This window comes from Anastrepha obliqua, chromosome 6 (genome assembly GCF_027943255.1).
Source record: "Anastrepha obliqua isolate idAnaObli1 chromosome 6, idAnaObli1_1.0, whole genome shotgun sequence".
NCBI lineage: Eukaryota > Metazoa > Arthropoda > Insecta > Diptera > Tephritidae > Anastrepha > Anastrepha obliqua.
The window spans coordinates 55847882-55875540 of NC_072897.1; the positions used below are offsets into that span (position 1 = coordinate 55847882).

General features: G+C 38.0%; 1 protein-coding gene across 7 annotated transcripts in view; it reads right to left on the bottom strand.

Annotated features, from left to right (window-relative positions):
- Positions 1 to 27659, bottom strand: part of LOC129250002 (uncharacterized) — a 227898-nt gene that overhangs the window by 198859 nt on the left and 1380 nt on the right. For 4 of the 7 annotated variants that reach the window (XM_054889651.1, XM_054889652.1, XM_054889653.1 and 1 more), the window contains 2 exons: positions 26947 to 27392; positions 21063 to 21345 (listed from right to left, as the gene is read on the bottom strand). In XM_054889651.1, the coding sequence (XP_054745626.1) occupies positions 21063 to 21143 (81 nt within the window). In that variant the 5' untranslated portion in view covers positions 21144 to 21345; positions 26947 to 27392. The remainder of the gene's footprint in view (positions 1 to 21062; positions 21346 to 26946; positions 27393 to 27659) is intronic. The other 3 variants (XM_054889655.1, XM_054889656.1, XM_054889657.1) reach the window with 3 other exon arrangements.

Below are 27659 nucleotides of genomic sequence, written 5' to 3' on the forward strand. Positions count from 1 at the left end.
TATTTGTTTAAAATGTATAGGGACTAAAAGTATATTCATACATGTATCATACATAAGTATTGTGTTGGGGAATAACTTCATAGCGTTTTTATATTTTCTTTTATTTTACAACGATTTGCTTGCTGTTTGTAAATATTCATTCGATAGAACTCTTTCTGCTCTACGAAAGTATGTTAATTGTATTTATTTAATTTTTTATTAGTTTTGATGCTTAGAAATGGAATACTCAGGAGGCAAAAATCAACATTTTCGACACCTGCTCTTCTTTGCTTTTCATCGAGGTCAAAAAGCTACCGAAGCGGCGACGTGAGCCAGTCTACAGCACGGAAATGGCTTGCAAAGTTCAAAAATGGCAACTTAGACGTCGATGACAGGTCCCGCAGCGGAAGGCCTCCTAATTTCGATGAAGAACGTCTTAAATCGCTTTTGAAGGAGAACGGTCGCCAAACCAGTAGTGAATTGGCGGAAAAAGTGAACTGGGTGTCTCACGAGTTCAACGGAAAAAATAAAGAAATTCGTCTCTCTAATTGTTTCTCAGCATCTCACCTGCCATCAAGCAACACGCGCTCATAAACAGCGCTTTTTCCCCAAATCGTTACAGGAGATGAGAAATGGTGCCTATACATCAATATGAAGTAGAGAAAGGAGTGGATGGCTCCAGTACATACGCCAAAGCCGAAGGTCAAGCCGGATCTTCATTCAAAGAAGATCATAATATGTGTTTGGTGGGAATTTGAGGGAATGGTACATTAGGGAATGCTTGAGAATGCCACGGTCAACAAGGCGCTCTACATTGCCCAGCTACACCGCATGAATTAGGCTATTCGACTAAAAATATCTGATCGACATGGTCAAACTATACTCCTTCACGACAACCCAGGCCCCAAGTTGTACAAGTCGTCAAAACCGCACTCCAAGAGCTCAAATGGGAGGTCGATGAGAATCGACGATGGCGGAACGGTATCGACAAAACGATCGAGAGGTGGGGAGAGGTTGTAAACAGTAACAGCGAATATATAAATGATTCATAGTGGAGGGACATAAGCAAACAAAATAACATTAAAATGTTAAAAATTTTAAAATTGAATAATTTTCTATTCTATTTAAAAAGAATTTCGAAGAAGTATGAATATAGAAATATATCAGAATATTATTGAATTATTTAACAAATTATTTATTTGTTTATAAGTATTTATTTAAATTTACAGTATCTACATAATAACAAATAACAAATAGGGCAATTGTTCAATAAGTCATTAATATAACAAGTGAGAACGAACAAGAGCAGTTCAAAGGTAATATTCAAGTTATTTCGACAAGAAAAGCTTAGCATTGAGTTAGATTTCAACATTATAAAATTAATATTATTTCTTAAGGAAAGCTTGGTGACAAATATTACTGCGAAACCATTAGTCTCCGTTAAAAGCGCTAGTAGTCTAAAGCCGCTTCGAAAATGTTGCACGGAATTTTTTTTAATTCAAAGAGGGATACAACATAAATACTTGAAGCCTTAGTAAACGGAGAAATGTTAAGTCATGATGTATCTACTTTAAATTGCTCTGACCTGTGTCTTTAAGACTTATTTAATCAAAAATATTATAATTATGCTGAATTTCTATAAGATTAAATACAATTATATATATATACGGTGAAACCTCTCCTAACGGTCACCTCTATTAGACGGGCATCTCCCTTGAGCAAACAATTTTTCTATACCAAGTTTTAAGTATAAATTTCGGAACAAAAAAATCTCTCTCTTGAGCGGACACTTTCCTGGCCGGACCCGAGCAGTAATCTATACTAATCTATACTAATATTATAAAGAGGAAAACTTTGTTTGTTTGTTTGTTTGTAACGAATAGGCTCAAAAACTACTGGACCGATTTTAAAAATTCTTTCACCATTCGAAAACTACATTAGCCACGAGTAACATGGATTACATTTTATTTTGGAAAAAATAGGGTTCCGTAAGATATTTGGATTTTTAGGACACAAACTGAAAAAAATCTTATATATAAAATAAAGTCAACTTTTTGTGTGTGTTCGCTAACCGGGCGTGTCTGCACCGACTTAAACCCAACTTACACACATTGTTAAGAAGGTATTGAAGATGGTTTCCGTATAGTTTGGATACATATTGGTGGATAGGGCTCGAGATATAGGTCAAAACGTGGGCCCGGGTAACCGTCGGATGTGTATGTACAATATGGGTATCAAATTGAAGCTGTTGGTGAATGCTTTAGTACAGAGTATTTTTCATGCCGCTCCGTGACTGGGGTCTCGAGATATAGGTCAAAACGTGGACCCGGGTAACCTTTGGTTGTGTATGTACAATATGGGTATCAAATGAAAGCTGTTGGTAAGTGCTTTAATACGGGGTAATTTTCATACCTATTGATGACTAGGGTCTGGAAATATATGCCAAAACGTGGACCCGCCGTGTCTTTGCACCGAATTAAACCAAACTTACACACATTGTTAAGGAGGTATTGAAGATGGTTTCCGTATAGTTTGGATACCTATTGGTGGATAGGGCTCGAGATATAGGTCAAAACGTGGACCCGGGTAACCTTCGGATGTGTATGTACAATATGGGTATCAAATGGAAGCTGTTGGTGAATGCTTTAGTTCAGAGTATTTCCATCCGCTCCGTGAATAGGGTCTCGAGATAGAGACCAAAACGTGGACCCTAGAATGTGTTTGTACAATATGGATATCAAATTGAAGCTGTTGGTGAATGCTTTAGTACAGAGTATTTTTCATGCCGCTCCGTGACTGGGGTCTCGAGATATAGGTCAAAACGTGGACCCGGATAACCTTTGGTTGTGTATGTACAATATGGGTATCAAACGAAAGCTGTTGATAAGTGCTTTAATACGGGGTAATTTTCATACCTATTGATGACTAGGGTCTCGAAATATATGCCAAAACGTGGACCCGCCGTGTCTTTGCACCGAATTAAACCAAACTTACACACATTGTTAAGTAAGTATTGAAAATGGGTTTCGTAAAGTTTGGTTGTAATTCGGAGCAGTGGCAACGGGTACAGCGTTCTTTTCAGCCAGCCATAATGTTGCTTACTTTTTTAACGCTTGGGGCGGAACTGAACTGTCAAATTGACAGTGTGAGTTACAATGTGTCAATATTTCTTTCTGATTTGGATGCCATAAGGAAAAAACGTAAGTGCAACATGTAAAAATTGTTTGTGAATTTTTTTGGAGTGGATTTTGGAACAGTGAATAATTTCTTACGAAATTTGAGAATTTAATGTGAAATCCGAATGAAATTATGTGTTCGTGGTAAAAACAATTTTTTTCGTTTTTTTTTTTTTGAAAAATATAAATGGATAATGGTTAAAAAAGCTCCAATGCTTAATAAAACATATAAATTGAAACGAAAAATGCATGGATGATCAGGAAAAAAGACGATTGTTTATTCATATGCGTTGATTTGAAATTTAAAAACAATCTTCCTTTTTCCTGATTTTCAATTTATATTTTATATTTACTCAAAAACAAAGCGCTTGAATAAAGAATAAAGAAATAAATAATATGAAAACCATATATTTTCTGTTCTAAACCATATCTATTCTATTTTAGTGTGCCCAGCGAAGGGGGCCGGGTTTGCTAGTTTTTCATAAAATTGAAATCAATCGATTGGACGCGAACTTCTTATAGGTGGACAAAATATAAACATTTTTGTGAGCAGTTACTTATAATACATACATACTTACTAAATGGAAAAAAGGGGACTTCCCGGATAAAGTGTGATGTTTTTTCATGCATACATTTACTTTGGTTTGCGTAGTGATTTTATTAACGCTTACGAGGAAAACAATTTATCTGCACGGACATTAGCCAGTAGGTAGGTTTTAATAATCAAGTCTTGCAAACATAATTTTTCCAGCTAAAAAATAATGAAATCAGTACATTTGGTCATCATCGAGTCTCTGTATAAATTTTTTAAAGAAATAAGTCTAATTTTCCTAATTTGGTTAAAAATTGGAAAAACTCGTCAAAAATAAAGAGATTATTCAGTCCAAATGGATTCCACCACCGGTAGTCCTGGATTTAGTAGGTTAGGTTAGGTTAGTTTGAAGCGGTTGTCCTGTGGGACACACTCAGGCTCATACATAGCTCACTGTGGTGCCGCATGGGGAGCTTTCCCTGTTTCTCCTAAAACCAGTGTGTGATTTTCAAAAATATTAGAATACCTCCTATTTCTGCAGAACTGAGATTTTCCAGTTCGTTAAAAAATTATTTGCCTAGAATAGCAAATCTCCGTCTGGATAGAGCAAGACAATGGCACAGAAGACAACTTCTACAGAAGTCATGTGCTTGCACACCCATCCGTTTTGTGAGGGATTTTATCGCCGCCTATCTGTCAGTGATAATGTAGATGTCATTTCCAGATATCGCATCGCACTGTACTAGTGTCGGGAAAACTGAAGGAGATCCCCAGATGCTCGGAGTATACACCTCCACCCACCCTGCCCTCGAACTTTGAGCCTTCCGTGTATACATGGATAAGCTCGCCATGTCTTATATCGTCCATTCCCACTCTTCCCTTGAGGGCAGGAGGGTCGAGAACGTTGTAATGGCAAGTGTAGGCGGGAATCTCCGAAGTGCCAGCCAGGATTTTGCCGTGTCCATTGCTCTTATTTGACCACTTACTTAGAGTGTTCAACCCTATTGCCGCAGAACGCGCGATATATTTTGCCTGCAGATCTACCGGCAGGAAGTTTAGTGTCGCATATAACGCTTTCGATGGTGTGGGTGACACCGCGCCAGTTATGAGAACAGGTGTTTGTCTTTGATCCTTGTCAAGTTTTTTGGATTTAGTAATAATTACAGGACTAATACGATAACTTTCAATGTGTTTTAGATTTTTTTCAATAATTTATTGGTTTATTTTGTGAAGCAGGGATAAAACGCCAAATGCAAAAAGTATACGAAAATGGACGCTGGCAAGGAAAAAAATGTTAGTAGATAACCTTGCGCCTTCTTTGCAATATACGTATACATATGCCCCAGAGAACTTTAATTATTTAGAGAAGTCTTACGAGCTACGAATAGAGTGAATTGTGAAAATGAAGTATAACCGCGAAGACTTTTTCACGTCTGACAGCCCGACAGCGGGAACAGTGTATTCTCTCTAGTACATTGGCTCTGGACAGTTTTCGGCTTCTGTATGAAATCAAATTGACTAATAGCCGACGGCATTCTGCCGACAAACGAAATTTTATTCAATTTACATTTTATTGCAGGGAATAATACAGTCTAAGGGACTAACAAATTTGTCCACTTATGAGAGATGTCCACTTATGAGAAAAATATAAAAAGAGTTCTTAAAAATATGCAATAGACAGCATAATTTCCGAAACAAGAATGTTAATACATAAGAACTAAAACACAAAATTTATAATACAAGATATTCAAATTCATATCAGAAAATTTAGCTTGGCGAGTTTTTCCTTTAATTTCAATATCTTCGAGATGTATTTGATGATCAGTAAGCAGTTCAATACCCGTAAGGTCGTTGTGGTTTAGAGAAAAAGCTTCTAGTTTTCTTATAGCTTCATAAGCCGTTAATTTGTCTTCAACCTCACCTTCAGACGAGATGGCCAACGATTCTTGGGAAACAGTTAACACTTCAGTATTGATATTTTCCAAATCTTCTTCATTAATGAATATATCATTATCTAAATTAAGCCAGATTTTTCAACATATCGCTAATTTGCGCCCACGCCCCGACGGAAGAGAAGGACGATGCGACCAAAGATTCCTTCTATGAGCGCCTGGAACGTTCCTATGAGCGCTGCCCCCGCCACGACATAAAAATCGTGCTTGGCGACTTCAACGCCAGGGTGGGCAAGGAGGGAATTTTTGGTCCCACAGTCGGAAAATTCAGCCTGCACAACGAAACATCCGGTAACGGACAGAGGCTGATCGACTTCGCCGGGGCCCGAAACATGGTAGTCTGCAGCACCAGATTCCAGCATAAGAAAATACACCAAGCTACCTGGCTGTCTCCTGATCGAAAAACGCGAAACCAGATCGATCATGTTGTGATAGATGGAAGACACGCTTCTAGTGTATTAGATGTACGTACGATCCGAGGACCCAACATCGACTCGGATCATTACCTTGTTGCAGCCAAACTGCGCACCCGCCTCTGTGCAGCAAAAAACGTGCATCTACCTACGCAAAGAATGTTCGACATCGAAAAGCTGCAATCACAACAGACAGCCAGGAGATTCGCCACTCGACTCTCACTCCTGCTCTCCGAAAGCACTGCCCAACAAATCGGCATACGCGAGCAATGGAGCAACATTTCTCGTTCCCTACGTACCGCCGCCGAAGAAGAAATCGGATTCCGGCGAGCCCGAAAAAACAATTGGTACGACGAGGAGTGTCATGCTGCCGCAGAAAGAAAAGATGCCGCCTATAGAGCCACGCTGCGATCGGGCGCAACGCGAGCCATGTGGGATCGCTACAGAGAGCTGAAAAAGGAAGAGAGACGTATTATCCGACAGAAGAAACGAGAGGCCGAAATACGTGAGTGCGAGGAGCTTGAGATGCTGGCCAATAGGAACAACGCCCGAAAATTCTACCAGAAAGTTCGGCGGCTTACAGAAGGTTTTAAGACCGGGGCGTTTTCCTGTAAGAACAAAGACGGCGATCTGGTGACTGACGTACAGAGCAATCTTAAATTATGGAGGGAACACTTCTCGAACCTGTTAAACAGTGACAGCTGCGCATGTCATAGAGAATGTGAAGATCCCGATACCCCAATCGATGACGACGGAATTGTAGTTCCGTTACCCGATCATGACGAGGTGAGAATAGCGATAACGCGCCTAAAGAACAACAAAGCCGCGGGCGCCGACGGACTCCCGGCTGAGCTATTCAAACATGGCGGCGAGGAGCTGGTAAGGTGCATGCATCAGCTCCTATGCAAAATATGGTCGGATGAAAGCATGCCTGCCGATTGGAATTTAAGTGTGCTCTGCCCAATCCATAAGAAGGGCGATCCTGCAATTTGTGCCAATTACCGCGGGATTAGTCTTCTAAATATCGCCTATAAGGTTCTAGTGAGCGTATTGTGTGAAAGGCTGAAGCCCACCGTCAACCAACTGATTGGACCTTATCAGTGTGGCTTCAGACCTGGAAAGTCTACCATCGACCAAATATTCTCAATACGCCAAATCTTGGAAAAGACCCACGAAAGGAGAATCGATACACACCATCTTTTCGTCGACTTCAAAGCTGCATTCGACAGTACAGAAAGGAGTTACCTGTATGCCGCTATGTCTGAATTTGGTATCCCCGCAAAACTAATACGGCTATGTAAGATGACGTTGCTCAACACCAGCAGCGCCGTCAGAATTGGGAAGGACCTCTCCGAGCCGTTTGATACCAAACGAGGTTTCAGACAGGGTGACTCACTGTCGTGTGACTTCTTTAACCTGATGTTGGAGAGCATCGTACGAGCCGCAGAACTTAATCGCTCAGGCACAATATTTTATAAGAGCGTACAATTACTGGCGTATGCCGATGATATTGACATCATCGGCCTTAACAACCGCGCTGTTAGTTCTGCCTTCTCCAAACTGGATAAAGAGGCAAAGCGAATGGGTCTGGTGGTGAATGAGGACAAAACGAAGTACCTCCTGTCTTCAAACAAACAGTCGGCGCACTCGCGTATCGGCACCCACGTCACTGTAGACAGTTATAATTTTGAGGTTGTAAAAGACTTCGTGTATTTGGGAACCAGCATTAACACCTATAACAATGTCAGCCTTGAAATCCAACGTAGAATCTCTCTTGCCAACAAGTGCTACTTTGGACTAAGTAGGCAACTGAGCAGTAAAGTCCTCTCTCGACGGACAAAACTAACACTCTACAAGACTCTCATCATGCCCGTCCTGACGTATGGCGCAGAAGCTTGGACGATGACAACATCCGATGAAGCGACGCTTGGAGTGTTCGAGAGAAAGATTCTGCGTAAGATTTTTGGACCTTTGCACGTTGGCAACGGCGAATATCGCAGACGATGGAACGATGAGCTGTATGAGCTTTACGACGACATAGACATAGCGCAGCGAATAAAGATCCAGCGGCTACGTTGGCTGGGTCATGTCGTCCGAATGGATACAAACGCTCCGGCTTTGAAAGTATTCGATGCGGTACCAGCTGGTGGTAGCAGAGGAAGAGGAAGGCCTCCTCTGCGTTGGAAAGATCAGGTGGAGAAGGACTTGGCTTCACTTGGTGTGTCCAATTGGCGCCGGTTAGCACGAGAAAGAAACGACTGGCGCGCTTTATTAAGCTCGGCCAAAATCGCGTAAGCGGTTATCGCGCCAATTAAGAAGAAGAAATTAAGATAGTCTTCCATGTCAACTTGGATTTCGCTCTAAACTCGATTAACAACGTTGGAGAACTGAGCAAGTGCTAAAGCGGAAACTCATCTTTTGAGGTCCGACCGCTATCGTTATTGGGAATATCTGTTTTACCAAACCCAGATTTAATGAAACAATTTTGTATTGTCTATGGACTCACTTGCACCCACGTTTTATGTATGAAATAAACAGCATCTAATACATTGATTGATTTTGACAACTCCATAGCAGAATTTTTCTCTGCCATCCGAAACAAAATGTGTTTTATAAATAACAATTTATACATGAACTTATATTTTTTTATAACGCCTTGGTCAACGGCCTGTCAAAATGCTGTTGGGTTTACTGGGAGAAAAATAACTTTAAGATTTTTCAATTTTAGATTGCGAGGATTCCAGGATAGCTGGTTGTGCGCTGGGTTCGGGACCCGCCACTTAAAAACCTTCCCCAATGAAAACATACACAAAGCCTCGGATGAGAACTTCCAACACTGATGACAACCCTTGCAAACGAGCTAAGGACTATGATTTGAGGGCATGCACCTGGAATGTCCGGTCCCTTACTGGGGAAGGTGCCTATGCCCGGCTGGTTGATGTCCTCGTGAGAGTAAAGGCTGGCATCACTGCCATCCAAGAGATGCGATGGACGGGGCAAGGCAAGAAAACCATAGGACCTTGCGACGTCTACTACAGCTGCCATGTAAAGGAGCGCAAATTCGGTGTCGGATTTGTTGTGGGAGAGAGACTACGTCGCCAAGTACTGTCGTTCACTCCGGTCGACGGGCGTCTCGCAACAATCCGCATCGAAACCCGTTAACATCTCGCTAATTTGCACCCACGCCCCGACGGAAGAGGATGGACGATGCGACCAAAGACTCCTTCTATGAGCGCTTGGAACGTTCCTATGAGCGCTGCCCCCGCCACGACATAAAAATCATGCTTGGCGACTTCGACACCAGGGTGCATAACGAAACATCCGGTAACTGACAGAGGCTGATCGATTTCGCCGGGACTAGAAACATAGTAGTCTGCAGCAACAGATTCCAGCATAAGAAAATACACGAAGCAACGTGGCTGTCTCCTGATCGGAAAACGCGAAACCAAATCGATCATGTTGTGATAGATGGAACACACGCTTCTAGAGCATTAACTAACTACGCAAAGAATATTCGACATCGAAAAGCTACAATCACAACAGACAGCCAGAAGATTCGTCAATCTGGTGACCGACCTCCAGAGCAATCTTAAATTATGGAGGGAACACCTCTCGAACCTGTTAAACAGTGATAGCTGCGCATGTCACAGAGAATGTGAAGATCCCGATACCCTAATCGACGACGACGGAACTGATGTTCCGCTACCCGACCATGACAACAAAGTCGCGGGCGCCGACGGACTGCCGGCTGAGCTATTTAAACATGGCGGCGAGGAGCTGGTAAGGTGCATGCATCAGCTTCTATGCAAAATATGGTCGGATGAAAGCATGCCTGCCGATTGGAATTTAAGTGTGCTCTGCCCAATTCATAAGAAGGGCGATCTTGCAATCTGTGCCAATTACCGCGGGATTAGTCTTCTTAATATCTCCTGTGTATTGTGTCAAAGGCTAAAGCTCACCGTCAACCAACTGATTGGACCTTATCAGTGTGGCTTTAGTCCTGGAAAGTCTACCATCGACCAAATATTTTCAATACGCCAAATCTTGGAAAAGACCCATGAAAGGAGAATCGACACACACCATCTTTTCGTCGACTTCAAAGCTGCATTCGACAGTACGAAAAGGAGTTTCCTGTGTGCCGCGATGTCTGAATTTGGTATCCCCGCAGAAGTAATACGGCTCTGCAAGATGACGTTGCTCAACACCAGCAGCGCCGTCAGAATTGGGAAGGACCTCTCCGAGCCGTTTGATACCAAACAAGGTTTCAGACAGGATGACTCGCTATGGAATGATTTCTTTAACCTGAGGTTGGAGAGGATCGTACGAGCCGCAAAACTTAATCGCTAAGGCACAATTTTTTTTAAGAGCGTACAGTTGTTGGCGTATGCCGGTGATATCGACACCATCGCCCTTAACCGCCGCGCTGTTAGTTCTGTCTTCTCCAACTGGATACAGAGGCAAAGCGAATGGGTTTGGTGGGGAACGAGGACAAAACGAAGTACCTCCTGTCATCAAACAAGCAGTCGGCGCACTCGCGTATCGGCACCCACGTCACTGTTGGCAGTTATGATTTCGAGGTTGTAAATTGCTTCGTTTATTTAGGAACCAGCATTAACACCGATAACAATATCAACCTTGAAATCCAACGTAGAATCTCTCTTGCCTACAAGTGCTACTTTGGACTAAGTAGGCAATTGAGTAGTAAAGTCCTCTCTCGACGAACAAAACTATTGCTCTACAAGACTCTCATCATGCCCGCCCTAACGTATTGCGCAGAAGCGTACGGCTATGTTGGCTGGTCATGTCGCCCGAATGGATACAAACACTCCGACTCTGAAAGTATTCGATGCGGTACCAGCTGGTGGTAGTAGAGGAAGAGGAAGACCTCCTCTGCGTTGGTCATATCAGGTGGAGAAGGACTTGGCTTCACTTGGTGTGTCCAATTGGCGCCGGTTAGCACGAAAAAGAAACGACTGGCGCGCTTTGTTAAACTGGGCCAAAATCGCGTAAGCGGTTATCGCGCCAATTAAGAAGAGAAGACGAGAAAATCTGTCATCAAATCAGATGTCATCCAAGTCTTCTTTTACAGACACGTAACGGGTAAATTGTTCAAATTTATTTTGCGGAATGCTCGAGGTCTTGCAAATTTCCGAATAACAAAAAGGTGTTATCTTTCTCCAGCCATATTCACGCAGTGTAAAATCGTGAGCCTATTCTTAGCCATTTTTCTAGCTGTGGAAATTTCACCTTTTCATGCAAATGGTTTGTTGAGTATTCGTTTAAAAATACTTGAATGTTTTTTCAACTCATATTGTTTAATATAATTTTCTGTTAACATAAGTAGGTTTTGTGAAATAATTGTGTATATAAAGGGAATAGTTTTGTAATAAAATTCAGTAAAAATTGTAGCTTCAAAGCTGAAGCATCAGAGTTTCATTTTGCTCTGGATTTTTGGCAACTTTCCCGCAATAGTCAAGGACTCTCCAAGCAACTTTCCCGCAATAATCAAGGACTCTCCAAGCAACTTTCCCTCAATAATCAAGGATTCTTCCCGCAACATATTTAAAATTCTTCCCGCAACATATTCAGTATTCTTCCCGCAACATTCCCGCAACATATTTAGGATTCTCCCCGCAACATATTCAGTATTCTTCCCGCAACATATTTAGGATTCTTCCCGCAACATATTTAGGTTTCTTCCCGCAACATTTTGGTCCTTCGAGCCGGATCAGTCAATTTCGCAACATTTTGATCCTTCTAGCCGGATCAGTCAATTCCGCAACATGGTTTATTATGTAATGCTCGCAGGAACAAGCCAAGCCCAACTGCATTATTAATGTTTCGCGAATTATATCCGTTAGTCAAATATGGTACTTTTCGGTATAACTTTTGGCATCATCTTGATGGATAATGCCCTAAAATCGTCGTAGTTGAGTCGCACTGAAATTTCTTTAACTTTGCCCCTTATAAGTGTACCTGACAAAGGAATGCCTTTATTTCGTGCTTTCACAAACCATTCGTAGCACAATTTATCGATATTAAGACCTTTGGGTTTTAACAGACTTATAACAAATAAGTTCTTCTTATTTAGGGATTCCCCTCTATACATACAAGTATTATTGAATGAGAAGTACGAATATGGTAGAGAGTAAACGTAAAAACAATGTTGTAGGTTGTCCGGTAATGGGGAATTAAAATAACCTTTGGGGTGGAAAACAAGTGTCCGCGTCCTGCTATGAGAGGTTGTCCGCCCAAGAGGGAAAAATTATCAAAATTCCTTAAGAATTTTTTAGTACTGAATGTCCGTTCATGGGAGGTGTCCGTTAGGAGAGAGAACACTGAATATGCATTTTCTAGATTTTATAAATAATATATTATATATACCATATATATAGTGAGTCAATATGAACGTGAACGCTCTAAAGCGTGAACACCCCAAAACGTGAACAGACATTTTTGTGCATTGACTACTCTAAAACGTGAGCAAACCCAAAAAGCTCTATAACATGAACAATAAACGTTACAATTATTTGTATGGAGTTTACATTGATCTCAAGTAAGTCTGAAATTGGGGAATCCCCTATTTATAAAATAGGCATTTTATTCGTAACTGCATGTAAGGAGTAAAGTATTTCAGTTGCGGTTTTGGTTTTGCAAAAAGTGTTTCGTCTTATGTTTTCTGGTGAAAAGGTCAGAGAAAAACGTACGCGTCAAGTTTGGAGAAGAGAGCCCCAGGGGTAAAGTCCGAGAAGCAGCGAATCACGTTTTTATGCTGTTCAAACGCCACTGGATCCCACAAGTTTAAGATTTTGGTAATTGGAAAGGCGAAGAATCCACGCTGCATTAAAAACTTTCAGTGTCCCACCGACTATAAGAGCTCGAAATCCGCCTGGATGACGTCGGCTATTTTCAAGCAATGGTTTCATGAGTCATTTGTTCCACAGGTGAATATTTCTTTTACGTTTTGTCCGATTTTTGAGGCTAACTGGTTGTTTTTTAACGTTACATCATTTTTAAAGGAGAAAGCCTTACAAATTACAGCTCTCTTAATCGACAATGCTCCTTCTCACCCAAATGAAGCTGAACTGGCAACGGAGAATGGGCCAATTTCGGTAATGTTTATGCCGCCAAACATTACTCCTCTCATTCAACCGATGGATGAGAATGCAATAAAAATCACTAAGTTGCATTACAAAAACAGCCTTCTAGCTCCAATAGCAGCAACAAAGTCTGATTTGCTCGAGTCGTTGAAAAAAATTAACGTAAAAACAGCTATAAATCTTTTGGATGCGCCTTGGTTTCGTGTTGGTGAAGCAACATTGGCTAAATGCTGGAACAGTATTTTAGATTTTGGGGTAAACAATGATGATCCCGAAGATAATGTTCCGTTGGCGGCTTTAAAAGAAAAATGGGAAGCTGAACTTCGCACCTTGATGAGCAACACCATCGATCTCCTTAGTAGCTTAAAGATATTTATATGGGTTATTGAAAAACTTTTTTTTATTAAAACTTTCAGATTGAATTCACGTTACCAGCCATTCATGAATGGAACGAAGGTATCGAGGAGGGCAATGCAGATGGCGATCATCAGCAAGAGGACGAATCCGATGATGACAGCGTATCAGAGCAACTGGAGAAAATTAAACCGACTGAAGCAGTTGATATTTTCAACAAGGCGTTAATATGGGCTGGTCATGAAGACGTCGATCAAAATGATATGAGCGTGCTTAGACGGTTAAGGGAGAAAGCTGGGATTCAAGTATTACAAAAACAGAAGATAAAAAAGAGATGACTGAGTTTTTTAAATAAAACCATCATATGACTTAATTTTCAATTAATATGTAACGAAAACAAGAACAAAATGTGAATTTAAATGTGAAAAAATATATGTACTTAGTCTTTTTGGGCATTCCAAAACGTGAACACTTTTGATAACGTGAACTAATTCAAACCAAGGCAGTTCACGTTATCAAAAGTGTGCGCTGTATATATATATAGCGAGTCAAAAAAGTATTGGCACACTCGAAAAATCAAAGTTCTCAGTGCTATACCTTTTCTTCTAATGAAAGTATAAAAAAATAGAAAACGGTATTTTCTAAATGTGTTTATTTGATACGTATCTGAACAAAAAAAATTAATATCTACATAGTTTTACAAGCTCAACCTTAAAATGTAAAGTAATGCACACATTCACATCAAAAAAGTATTGATATACTATATTCTTTATGTTAGCTTATGCTTTTGGCGTCGTAACGGTAAACTCCCGTTATTTTTACTCTTGAGTTTTACTTATTCGTACGTTTTAGGAATTGTCTACCGTGATTTCAACGGGCATAGACCAAAATGGGTCTCTAGTAGTCACTAGAACTACGTCAATTAATGATAAAATTGTATTTTGGAAAAAAGTCCTACCGCGAAACTAGCAAACTTGTCGATAAATCATGGTCCAGCGTTCGAAACATCGTTATGCATTATTGCAATACTGGCAAAATAGCTCCGGTGAGCAGATCTCGCCGCCCAAAACAATTAACCGAACGACCGGAGCGAATTGTGGTTTTCACGGTGGCACAAAACCCAAAAACTTCGGCTGTCAAATTGTGCAAGACCCTGCAAAATTCATTTGAAATCAATTTCAACCACCAAACTGTTCGAAATACACTACATAAGGGCGGGTATCATGGCCGGGTTCCTCGACGCAAACCCTTCATTTCGAAGGTAAATAAGAAGAAGAGGCTAGAATTAGCTAAACAGCAATGTTTTTGGCATTTAATTATATCAGTCAACCGCAGGTATGCTCTGCAATTTTCACTATAGATACAAATATCGAACAAAGAATTTGAATTAAATTTTGTGTTTTGAACGGGATTTCGTGTGCCGAATAGTTGAAAATGTTGCAGAAAGCCTATGGCGAGTGTGCTTTATCCTTTATTAAAAACACGGGTCTACGAGTGGTACAATGCTTTTGCAGAGGAATGAGAGGTCGTGGAAGATTTGCCCATCAACGTCTGCAACGGATGAAAGCCTCGTTTCTTTCAAAAAATTCATCGGAAGAAGGTGGCTGAAGACATGCTTGAGCAAGTGAATTCGGACCCTACGTTTATCCAGCGCATCGTAATAGGTGATGAGACATGGGTATATAAGTTTGACACAAACCAGTCAACAGGCGGCTGAATGGCGATATCCACATGAGCCGAAACCCAAAAAACTACGTCAAAGTCGGTCAAAAGTGAAAGTCATGCTACTCGTTTTCTTTGGTTATCATGGTGTTGTGCCCTCGAAATTCGTTCCAAATGCTAAAGAATATTATTTGGAAGTTATGCAACGTTTGAGAGAGAATATGTGTAGGAAACTGCCCAATTCATGGAAAGAAAACTCATGGATCTTGTACCATGATAACGCACAAGACTAATATTGTGAACACTTTTCTGATAAAAAACTCGACAAATATCATCAAACAACCACCGCATTCACCGGATCTAGCCCCCTGTGACTTTTTTTCTTTTTCCGAAACTCAAATTGCCACTTCGCGGACGCCGCTTCGAGTCGATAAAGGCCTTTAAGGAGAATTCGCTGAAGGAGCTGAAGAAGATCTCTTCAAACGCGTTTAAAAGGTGCTTTGAGGACTGGCCTAATCGTTGGCATATCTGTATTGAATGGAGAAGGCGACAAAATAAATTTTGATGATTAAACAATTATTTTGCGTTTTATGGAAAACAATTTCTAGTACTTTTTTGACAGAATGTGTATAGTGATTAGGCTTCATCTCTCTGTATGCCCACACAAAGATTGCGCTACCCCAGGGCGTTACCCCAGCACAGAAACAAACCAAATGAAAATAAGATTAAGAGCAAGACAAAGCGATAACAGTGGAAAATAAGGAAGAAACTGCACTTGGAGACTTTCGTACAAGTAATAGGACCGTCACAATAGGTCCGTTTGACTGACGAATTTGGCTGACAGCTAAATAGATTATGCGTATTTGACTCGAAAGCAAAGGCGTCACATACATACGTGCCGTACGCCATGCCAGAATCCACTAACGTTGGCAACTTTCTACTTTTGACGTACGGCAAGAGCAGCGAGAATGACAATTGTTTAAAGAAGAACAATTTTGTACCACGCAAATTTCTATCGATAGTGTTTTATCATATTAAATGCAGAAAATATATAGAATTGAAATGAATTGAATCAAATCAAATGCACTCTTATCTTTTCGATAAAAGCTTCAAAGAGTACATGTTTCACAACCAACAAAAACCTGTTTATACACATCGAAATATGATATTTACTTTCACGAAAAGAATATCTGTTGCTTTTTTGTTTATATGCGGCAACACTTTCATTGTGGCACATACGTCTTACACGTCATGTCAACCAAATGCGTCGCCGCAATGGCCACAAAAGGCCCATTGTGACAGCCCTATAACTTTATACGCAAGGTTTGTTGATTTTCTAAATTCAAAATTTTCTAACGTTTGAAAAATTGTCAGATTCGAAGAGAACAAAGTAGCGGTACCATCTGTAAATCGTGCGTCAACACAATGTTTATAGTTTTTAGCTCAAAGTAGAGGTGACATAACCGTAATGCCATAAATTTGCTGATCGGACCATCATATGGGCAACACTCTAATCGATTAGAAGTGGCATGCCATAATTTCGTGGTCATAATCATAATCGTAGAGACCAATTGAATTATGATTTTTTTCCGTAACCATAACCAGTTGCATAGTGTTGCATTGTGATTTACTGCATTGCATATAAAGCCATTATATTAATGCATAAATTACCAACTTCTTCGTTAATGCATCTGTTATCCTTTCTTTAGATTCTGCACTTCAAAATCCACAAATGAATAATATAATAATATATGTAAATATCAGCTGCTTATGGCTATTGGACCAATAATTGATGACATAAATATTGTTATTATTAATACTACGGTTAGGTTATGACGTTATGTTATGGCACCTCTACTTTGAGCTTTAAGCATTTAATGTGGATGTGTACTTGTGTATAAAATATTACAATGATTTGTATGTACCTTCGGTGGGACACTAAAATTGGAGTGTCATGGAGTGTTTACTTTTTTGTGTTATGAGAAATATATTTTTCCTAACTGTTGCAGAAAGTTTTTTTTTCGTATAGTTAAGTAATTGTTATTTTTATCCTCAATTATGTAAATAAATATGTTTGTCTTATCTACAACTTTAGCAGTTTTAATTCAGAAAGTTGAAACTCTAATTCGGAATTTCATTTCAAATTCAGAGAATTGCAATCCAAGTTCAAAACTTCCATTTCAAAATCAGAAAATAACAATTCAATTTCAGAATATCCATTTGAAATTCAGAAATTTGCTTTGCTAAATTGAAAATGTCTATTTCAAATTCAGAAACTTCCAATTAAAGTTCAGGAATCTAATTTTCACGATACGGTTACCCAGAGGCAATTGAGTCACAATGTGTTACAATTTTTTGATTCTGAATGTTTACTTATGTGTATACGTTCAATACGAGTATTCATAATCACGCTCTTACATATAAAAAAACATAGTGAACTGTTTTCGACAAGATTTCTTTTTTCGTTACATGAAAATAAATAAGACTAAGTGTTAAACTTTGACCAAATAAGGATTTAATATACATATATATTTCCATTAAATGCAGGTATAAAAAGTATTCAGAACTCAACTTGAAATTTTTTGAATTCAAATTATAGATTTCTGAATTTGAAATGAAATTTGTTTGAATTGAATTGCAAATTTCTGAATAAGAATAGCGACTTTCTGAACTTGAATTATAATATAACTTTCTGACCTAAAGCCGAAGAAGGTGTAATGGTGTTCAAACTGTTTTCCAATTAACTTATTAATCATCAAACCTGTGTGTGTAAAACTCGTAAGATAGCTAAATTTTCACACAAAATTTATTTTTTTAAGATCATTTTTTCTCATACACGACACAATAAACATTTTGAAGAAAAGAAATAAACAGGGCACTAAACGAAACTTGAATAATCACCCGAAACTGTAATATCGCCGCCTAAAAAGTGCAATTTGACTCCATGTGAGTAATTTTTGGGACGTCGTTAAGGATAAATGTCACACCAACAATCTATAAGTAGAGTCAATTCAAGAGTTTAAAAATTAAATCGAAGCTCCCATCGCTGAAATGAGATCAGAAACCAGCGAAAATATACTAAAAATTGTACGGAAACGACTACTGTAAAGTCCATTGTGGAAATCATTTGAATGAATTTGCTCTTCATGATTCGAGAAAAAATCATGTAAAAATATGTATATCTTTTATATGTATGTAGCCGAACTAAATAGAATTCATTTTCGCTTTAAAAATATTTCTATGAAGTTGAGCACGCCTTAAGAAATTTCTTTTTAATTTATATATTCATCAAAAGATTAAAACATGTATGTTTCAGTCATGAAGTTTGCTTTTGTGATCTTAAAGCAATAATAAGGTAACTTATTTTTCTCCATTAAAATATAAAACATAAACCGATGAAAAACCGTGAATAGTGTTTTCTGAATGTGGAATTCAGAAATAGATCCAAAATAAACTAACATTACAATAAAAAGACTAAACAAAACGGTACGCATTTTAAGGAACTCGCACCAAGCTTCCCTGTACAATTTATATGCAGCTTAAAAAGATAGCCTCATAAATAGCATAACAATACATATAAAAGGTATAATAGCACACCAACAACCACGACAATTTCAAATGAGCCACCCTATCCACAGCGAACGTAATTATCATGCACAACAAAAAACAACAAACGTATGAAGTGGGAAGTGAAGTTTCCTCTAATACCGTAATAAAAAATACTACCAAGCAAAATTAAGCGTTAATAAAACATCATCCAAAATGTGCCGATGTTAACCTTAAAATATCCAAAATTGGAAGATCCATTGTATTCATACTAATATAATACATAAGAGGTTCTTAATCTATTGCAAAAATAAACAATTTAAACGTATTTTAGAACCGTTGTTTCTTGCTGACAAAAATAATGGCATTCGGACACTAAATTGTGCAGCCGAACGATAGCAAATTATAAATATTTCCACTACTGTAAATCGATTTTAAGAATTAAACGATTTTGAGATGGTTGACTGCAATGCCATTAATTAAATCTTACTAAAGTCATTAATATTCTATACTTATTACGAGTAATCCAAAAAGCGACGCAAAGATATAAAAGGCACAATACTCGTAATACCAACAAGCCATTTTTTTCAGATTTGTGCTTTTCAAATTAGCATTGTTGTGCTTATCATAAGTTTGACTGCAGTTGGTATTTGAAAGTACACTATTGAACAAAAGTGAACACGAAAAATTATATACAACTGTTCAAAAAAAACTTAAACCTATTTGAAATTATGTATATTAAATTTGGGATCACACTAATGGGTCGGGTTTGGCCACCTGTGATGACGATAAAATGTTTAAAAGTTTTGAATTTTTAGCCAATTTTTATAAACTCTATGATTTGTTAGAAAAAGACATTTTTATAGAAAATCTTTTGATACACCTCTTGAATCAATATTTCTGAACTGGTAGATCGTACCCGAACCGGGTGTCACTATTTCTATTACTTCATATTTGGTTTAAAAATATCAAATGAAATTTGAATTTCCTCTATATATTTTGCATTCATATGGCCATACCACCGCTTGCTAATCATCGAGAATCGTATGCTGGAGTCAGCGTAAATAGCATTCATGACTTTTTATTTTTGGCAGCAAACTTTGAATATTTAGGCTTTTTGACAGTAAAACATTTCCTTTTTAAATTAAGTACACGACGCGCGGTCCAAACGAAAGCTACACCTCATACCTTCAGCATCCTTTTTGGTAATTTCATTGATTCGTCATTAAGCACCGAGCCGTATGCCAAACATCTTCTAAAATCAATTCCTTAACTTCTGAACTTTTTCAATGATTACTTTCACTTTAATTCTTTGGGTTTAATGTACATAGTAAAATGCTCTTCATGGAGCGGCGAACATGCACAAAACCAAAAACTCATTTTCATTACTGAAAATTTACGATTTAGTTTCCAATTAATTGCCGAAGCATGGCGAGCAATTTTTAACGCTTTCGGAAATTACTTGCAAGTGGATATTGTTGCTTTTGTTATTTAGTCTTTTCTTACAGTTTCAACTTTGTAAATATTAACCATTTAGACAAAAATTGCTCATACATGCATTGAAATTTTTGTCGTTATGACATGTCAATATTTTTGTGTTCACTTTTGCTCCATAGTGTATTTTTGGTGTCTTCAAATATAAAATACCAAGTTTTGAATAATTCCGTGAATAAGAAAATACTACAATATGTGTAATACTGAAGAGGGTCACATTTAGATTGGTTTGCAAAGTTAAAACATTTAAATTACAAATATCATTACAAAGAACACACACATATATATAGAATTAGGGTATCTTAAATAGTAATTAAGCAGATAGATAGGATTAACAGATAAAAAACATGTCCACAAACAGTTATTTTAGTGAGTTTACTGTATTTGAATTTAATTACTTCGTATGCTTCATTAGGAGAACTTTGCTTGAACTTATGCTTTTTATAATAATGAACTGAACTGAAGTCAAAAAGCGACTTTGAATTTTTCTATAATTCAGCACTTTTGGAAGAAGATATGTTAAGTTTTTAAATGTTTACATATATATACATATATATACATGAATGTATGTATTAATTCAGAGATGCACTTTAGATGCGATGGTAGAGGTGGTTTTAGTCGAGGAAGTATCAGTAAGGGCAAAAGCAGAAAAAACAATTGTGGTGGTAGTAATTAGTCGCTTGCTTGATTGCTAGTGATGATCCAATTCAGTGTAACACTTTGTCTTCTTTTTGCGCAAGATAATTTTTTGTATGTGTTGATAACTCTTCCATAAAATGCATAATGATGGCAGTTAAGTTTTACCAAACAATAGGTTATCTTGGTTTTTACTTTCATTAATTAAAAATCAGCACCTGTCCTGAGGATGATGTTTGCAAGTATGATGACACGTCCGTCTCAATCATGCAGCTTCTCAGTGTATCAGGTATAAACATGCCCTGTGGCACTTTTCCACACCTCTTTTCCACACTCTCTCTTTTTCTCTTTGATTGTTACTATTTTTCGCAATAAACGCTAAATGGTTATCGTCAATATATCCAAATTACTGTGTACGGCTTAAATTTTTGGGTCCGATAGTTCCACCTTTTTAAGTTTACTAATTAGAGTTACACGAGTGTGCGATGATTTTCTGAAATGCTTATAAAAGTTTTAAGAGAAGAAAAGAAAAATACGGAATTATAAAGAGAATTCAGAAAATGGCACATGCATTTACAATATCTACTAATAAAAATGTAAACTTGTATGCATGCAAAAGAAGGTAGTGATTTCATTTCATTTAGTAGTTTATATAATATTTGTATTAGGTCTTGAAGCAAAATTAATGATTTCAGTAGGCTGTGAACACACTTATAGTCCGGGAGCCAGGGGTCGATTTTGTCAGCTGAACAGGCGAACTTGTAAAATAAATTAAAAAGTAAAACTAATTTATGCCGATTGAAATTTTTTTACATAATTTTGGACACATATAAAAATATAATAATAATGGTCAGTTGCGTTTCTATGTTGCGTTCATACATCTCGGCGACGCGCGGAATTTTCAATGCTTCAGCTGACGGTCTTCCCACCGCTATAAACGCAGCTGACTATCATTATTATATTTTCATATGTGTCCAAAATTACGTAAAAAAATTTCAGTCGGCATAAAGAAGTTTTACTTTTTAATTTATTTTAAAAGCTCGCTTCTTCAGCTGACGTATTTTCCCCCTCTACGGCACAGCTGACAATTTTTTTTATTCTACACAAAAACAAATTCAGTTGTTAAATGAGTTGTTAAAATTTTTTTTTTCGACACGTTTCGCAGCATCCCACGCACGTAGCCACCGCTACTGGACCAGATGACGGTTGGTTTCGTCATCCGTTGGATGGCGTCTGCCTTCAGTATTAAAATCAGTCGGCATGAAATGATGACGTCAAAATGACCCCTGGCTCCCGGAATATTAGTTTACTTATCGGCACCAAGGCGAATTTATTAAATGTAGCAATAGACCAGCTGATTTGTTTTTTTTCTTTCGCCGTGTATAAGTCCATTTAGTTGCCGTTCCATTCGCACTATCATTATATGCTTCTAGCCTCAAATGGTTATCGACAGTTCAACGCAGTTCGCCCTTTTCTTTTCTATTTTCTCCTGTCGTGACATTCTATTTTTCAAAATGTTGTTCTTGGTGTAATGACATCATTCTTAATGAATGATCGGCAGCTTGATACTATTGTCAAAAACCCCAACCCATATCAATATAGTTATTAAGAAAGGTGCCAATTTTGACGTGGCGTGGCCGTCGTAGCCGAATGCTTTGGCGCGGGACTACCATTCGGAAATGCGCAGATTCGAATTGTCGTGTTTGAAACACCAAATGGTAGAAGAAGTTGTTTCTAATACCGGTCGCCCCTCGGCAGGCAATGGCAAACCTCCGAGTGGATTTCTGCTCCTCATAAAAAACCATCTGCCGTTCGGAGTCGGCTTAAAACTGTTCGCCTCTCCATTTGAGTAAATCTCGAAATACAAATAGTATGCCTTATATTCGCCCATACTAACTTCATGCAATTTTACAGAATGTATACCAATCGAATAAACATAATAAACAAGTTGTGTTCGATTTTTGCGAATTTTTGGCAAGAAGCATGACACAAGTTACCTATGAATAATATGTTAACGAATATGTTGGACAATTCCACTATGATATCAACTAATTACGAATAAATTACGATCTATTTATAATGTCTTCTTTGTACTCTAAGTTCATCCATTTGGTATAACTCACATCCAAAGTTTTATTTCTGTTAATTTTGATATGTTTAAGAGTGGTATAAAAGTTGGGAATACATGTTTAGTAAATATTTGTTTCATTATTTCCAAGAGTTTCAGATTTTTCCAGGTAAAGCCAAAAATGTAAAGCACGTCAACATTGGCTCTTATAAAAAAACCCGAATATATGCGAACCATTATGTACTCTTGTAAACCTCTCAAGGCTATTCAATTTTGAACATATTTAGGAAGTTACCGTTATAATTCGAGCATAATCGATCTGGCACAATATTTTACTACTCAATGAACTTTCGGTGTTCTTGATCTGAAGTCAACGAGAATAACACTAAATACCTATGGTTAGTTTCCACAGTACTGTTGAACGTTTTAAATTTGCAGAACGAAAGTATTTTGTTTGCTAAGAAACCAGCATAAGTATTGAAAAAAACCTAGAAATACATACATTCTGTCAAACAAGTACCGGGAATTGTTCAATAAAACGTAAAATAATTGTTTAATCATCAAAATTTATTTTGTCGCCTTCAAAATAGGCTTCATTCCAAGCAATACACACATGCCAACGATTAGTCCAGTCATCAAAGCACCTTTTAAACGCGTTTGAAGAGATCTTCTTCAGCTCCTTCAGCGACTTCTCCTTAATAGCCTCTATCGACTCGAAGCGGCGTCCGCGAAGTGGCAATTTAAGCTTTGAGAAAATAAAAAAGTCACAGGGGGCTAGATCCGGTGAATACGGTGGTTGTTTGATGATATTTGTCGAGTTTTTTGTCAAAAATGGTGTTCACAATATTAATCTTGTGAGACGATGCGTTGTCATGGTACAAGATCCATGAGTTTTCTTTCCATAAATTGGGCACTTTCCTACGCATATTCTCTCTCAAACGTTGCATAACTTCCAAATAATATTCTTTAGCATTTGGAACGAATTTCGAGTGCACAACACCATGATAACCAAAGAAAACGAGTAGCATGACTTTCACTTTTGACCGACTTTGACGTGGTTTTTTGGGTTTCGGCTCATGTGGATATCGCCATTCAGCCGCCTGTTGACTGGTTTGTGTCAAACTTATATACCCATGTCTCATCATCTATTACGATGCGCTGGATAAACGTAGGGTCCGAATTCACTTGCTCAAGCATGTCTTCAGCCACCTTCTTCCGATGAATTTTTTGAAAGAAACTCAACTCGCTAGGAACGAGTCGAGCAGCCACGGGTCTCATCTCTAATTGATAGTATATAATGTTTACAATTGATTCGTGAGACACGCTAAGGTCACAAGCTACTTCCCTCAAACTCTAATGATGGTTTTAAAGCACCATTTCCTTGACTTTGGCGACGCTTTCATCCGTTGAAGACATTGATGGGCGACCAGATCGGGGCAAATCTTCCACGACTTCTCATTCCTCTGTACCACTCGTAGACCCGTGTTTTTAATAAAGGATAAAGCACACACGCCATAGGCTTTCTGCAACATTTTCAACTATTCGGCACACGAAATCCCGTTCAAAACACAAAATTTAAGACAAATTCTTTGTTCGATATTTGTATCCATAGTGAAAATTGCAGAGCATACCTGCGGTTGACTGATATATTTAAATGCCAAAAACAAGCTAATTGACGGTCACTCTAAAACTCTGCGACACTATAGAAGACAATTGTAAAGGGTTTTTCAGTAAGAGCGCTTCAACTTTTGAACTTTTTTGACTTTTTTAACTAATTTTTTTTTTATTATCGAGTTTGAACATATATTATACATTTAAGTATGAAATTCGATTTCTTTTGCATGACCACCGCGTGCACGTTTTACGAAGTCCAATTGTTGAACCCAATTTTCGACCACTCTTTTGCATAAATCGGCCGAAATTCCAGCAATTTCGCGTTCAATATTGGCTCTGAGCTCACAAATCGTCGCCGACTTGTTACTGTAGACCAATGACTTCACATAACCCCAAAACGGGACGGCTTGTTAAATGGACCGTAAAATGGCCGTAATGCTCTTAAAGTAGCAGCAACAGAACGATTATTTTCATAAAAAGTTTGCACGATTTGCAATCGTTGCTCAAGTGTGTAGCGTTCCATGATGAAATGTATACTAATGAAGTTTACAAATGACAAGCGAAAAATAAAAAAATATTGCGTCGTTCGCCCTCCCTATCGGAAAAAAGTTGAAGCGCACCTATTGAACAACCCTATATCAACATTCTAGTTAAAAAAGCTTAGACATATGTGTAACGCGCGCTTTTTAAATGAACAATTCCCGATATTGTTTTGCCAGAATGTATAGATGTAATTAGAAGGATATAGTTTCGCTGACTACATACTTTAAGCTTTGTGGGTACGGAAAAAACGATCGCTGAATTTAGCAAAACTCATATAATGGCAAAAATTTACAATTCAACATTTACGAGATTTTCTTACATTTTTTAATAGATCTTGTGCATAATTAGTTGCAATGATTTATTGATAAGCACTGCGATTAAGAAGGTATATAATTAATATATATTATACAATAAGTGCTACTCCTGAGTAGTAAAGTCCTCTTTCGACGAACAAAACTAACACTCTACAAGGCTCTCATCATGCCCGTCCTAACATATGGCGCAGATGCGTGCACGATGACAACATCCGATGAGGCGTTCTGTGGAGTGATTGATCATTTGGGCTTACAACAGGTTTGTGCACGTTTCATTCCGCACAAATTAACTGAGGCCAAAAATTGCTCAGAATTCAACATGCGAAAGACCTGAGCGAGAAAAGACGAGAACTCCCTTTATAACATTGTAACTGTGACTGATGTTTTGACTAGAAATCGCATTTTAACCATCAATCACTCACCATATTCACCTGATATGGCTCCCTGTGACTTCTACCTATTCGAATAATTGCATTTGGCCATGAAAGGAAAACGTTTTGCGTCCGTAGAGGCCATCCAAAAGGTTTGTACCGACATTCTGAAGGACATTCGGGTCATTGACCTGAAACACTCTTTTGAAATTCACATTCGGACAGCTTGCAATTCGTTTTTGGACCATCCCAAGGCCAAAGCCAAGGCAAAAGGTGATCATATCGAGGAAAAATAAATTGATTCTTAATGTTATATTATTTCTCCACATTTTTTACTCTGAATGGAATAAAAATAATTTTCCAAACTAAATTTATGGCCTTTTTAATTGGTTACACTTCGAGTGTGGACCCTGTAAAATAAGGAATATTTAGTACATTTTTATTTACTGCTCTTCCTCTTACACAAAATTTAAAACCCAGTACTCGGTGCTCATTATATATAATATGTACATGAGCACGTAGGAGTACTTATGCTAAATGCCTAGAAATAGACGTTCTCAGAATTCAACATGCGAAAGACCTGAGCAAGAAAAGACGAGAACTCCCTTTATAACATTGTAACTGTGACTGATGTTTTGACTAGAAATCGCATTTTAACCATCAATCACTCACCATATTCACCTGATATGGCTCCCTGTGACTTCTACCTATTCGAATAATTGCATTTGGCCATGAAAGGAAAACGTTTTGCGTCCGTAGAGGCCATCCAAAAGGTTTGTACCGACATTCTGAAGGACATTCGGGTCATTGACCTGAAACACTCTTTTGAAATTCACATTCGGACAGCTTGCAATTCGTTTTTGGACCATCTCAAGGCCAAAGCCAAGGCAAAAGGTGATCATATCGAGGAAAAATAAATTGATTCTTAATGTTATATTATTTCTCCACATTTTTTACTCTGAATGGAATAAAAATAATTTTCCAAACTAAATTTATGGCCTTTTTAATTGGTTACACTTCGAGTGCCGGACCCTGTAAAATAAGGAATATTTAGTACATTTTTATTTACTGCTCTTCCTCTTACACAAAATTTAAAACCCAGTACTCGGTGCTCATTATATATAATATGTTCATTGAACACGTAGGAGTACTTATGCTAAATGCCTAGAAATAGACGTAAAACTTAACTCACCATTCCGTACTGTATAAAAATGGTTATCCTACAAAACAGCAGTAGATAATGCATCCTTGCAGGATTTGTTTGGCTGATATCCGATGTTTCTCAGTTGTGTTTTATTATGAACTGCTATTCCGTCTTGTTGTTACTAGGTAGCACTGTTGTAATTAATTTTTGTTATAAATATTATCGGTGTGATACTGTTGTCGTTCGTTACTATTTAATAGTTTTTTTTTTTTTTGTTTTTTTTTTTTTGTTTTGTTTGCATTCGATCCTTTCAATTAGATATTAGGAACTTAGAAGAAAATTGAATGCTTATCATTGTTGTGGCTGCTAATGTCCTATATTACCGTAAATGTGGCACAAGAGTGCAACAGTTACACAAATTTCAAGATAGTTTTCGAGTCATGATGACTGGTTTTTGGCACCATCGATCCGTTGCATATGATATAGAATATAACCTAAAAAGCAACAAATAAGTACCCGTCAAACTACAAAGTAAAATGTAGACTTCTTCTTTTGGCATATATCACAGCATACTTTTTTTACTACGATTTTATGACAAAAGTACAAATCTACATTATAGTTAAGGAACTTCGCGATAAATTCCGCAATATAACAACTGAACTATATAAATGAAAATAACAGCATACAATTGTGCAAATGGATGTGATTATGACAACTACCCACAGGTACATGCGTTCATGTACTTGGAAGTAGGAAAATAA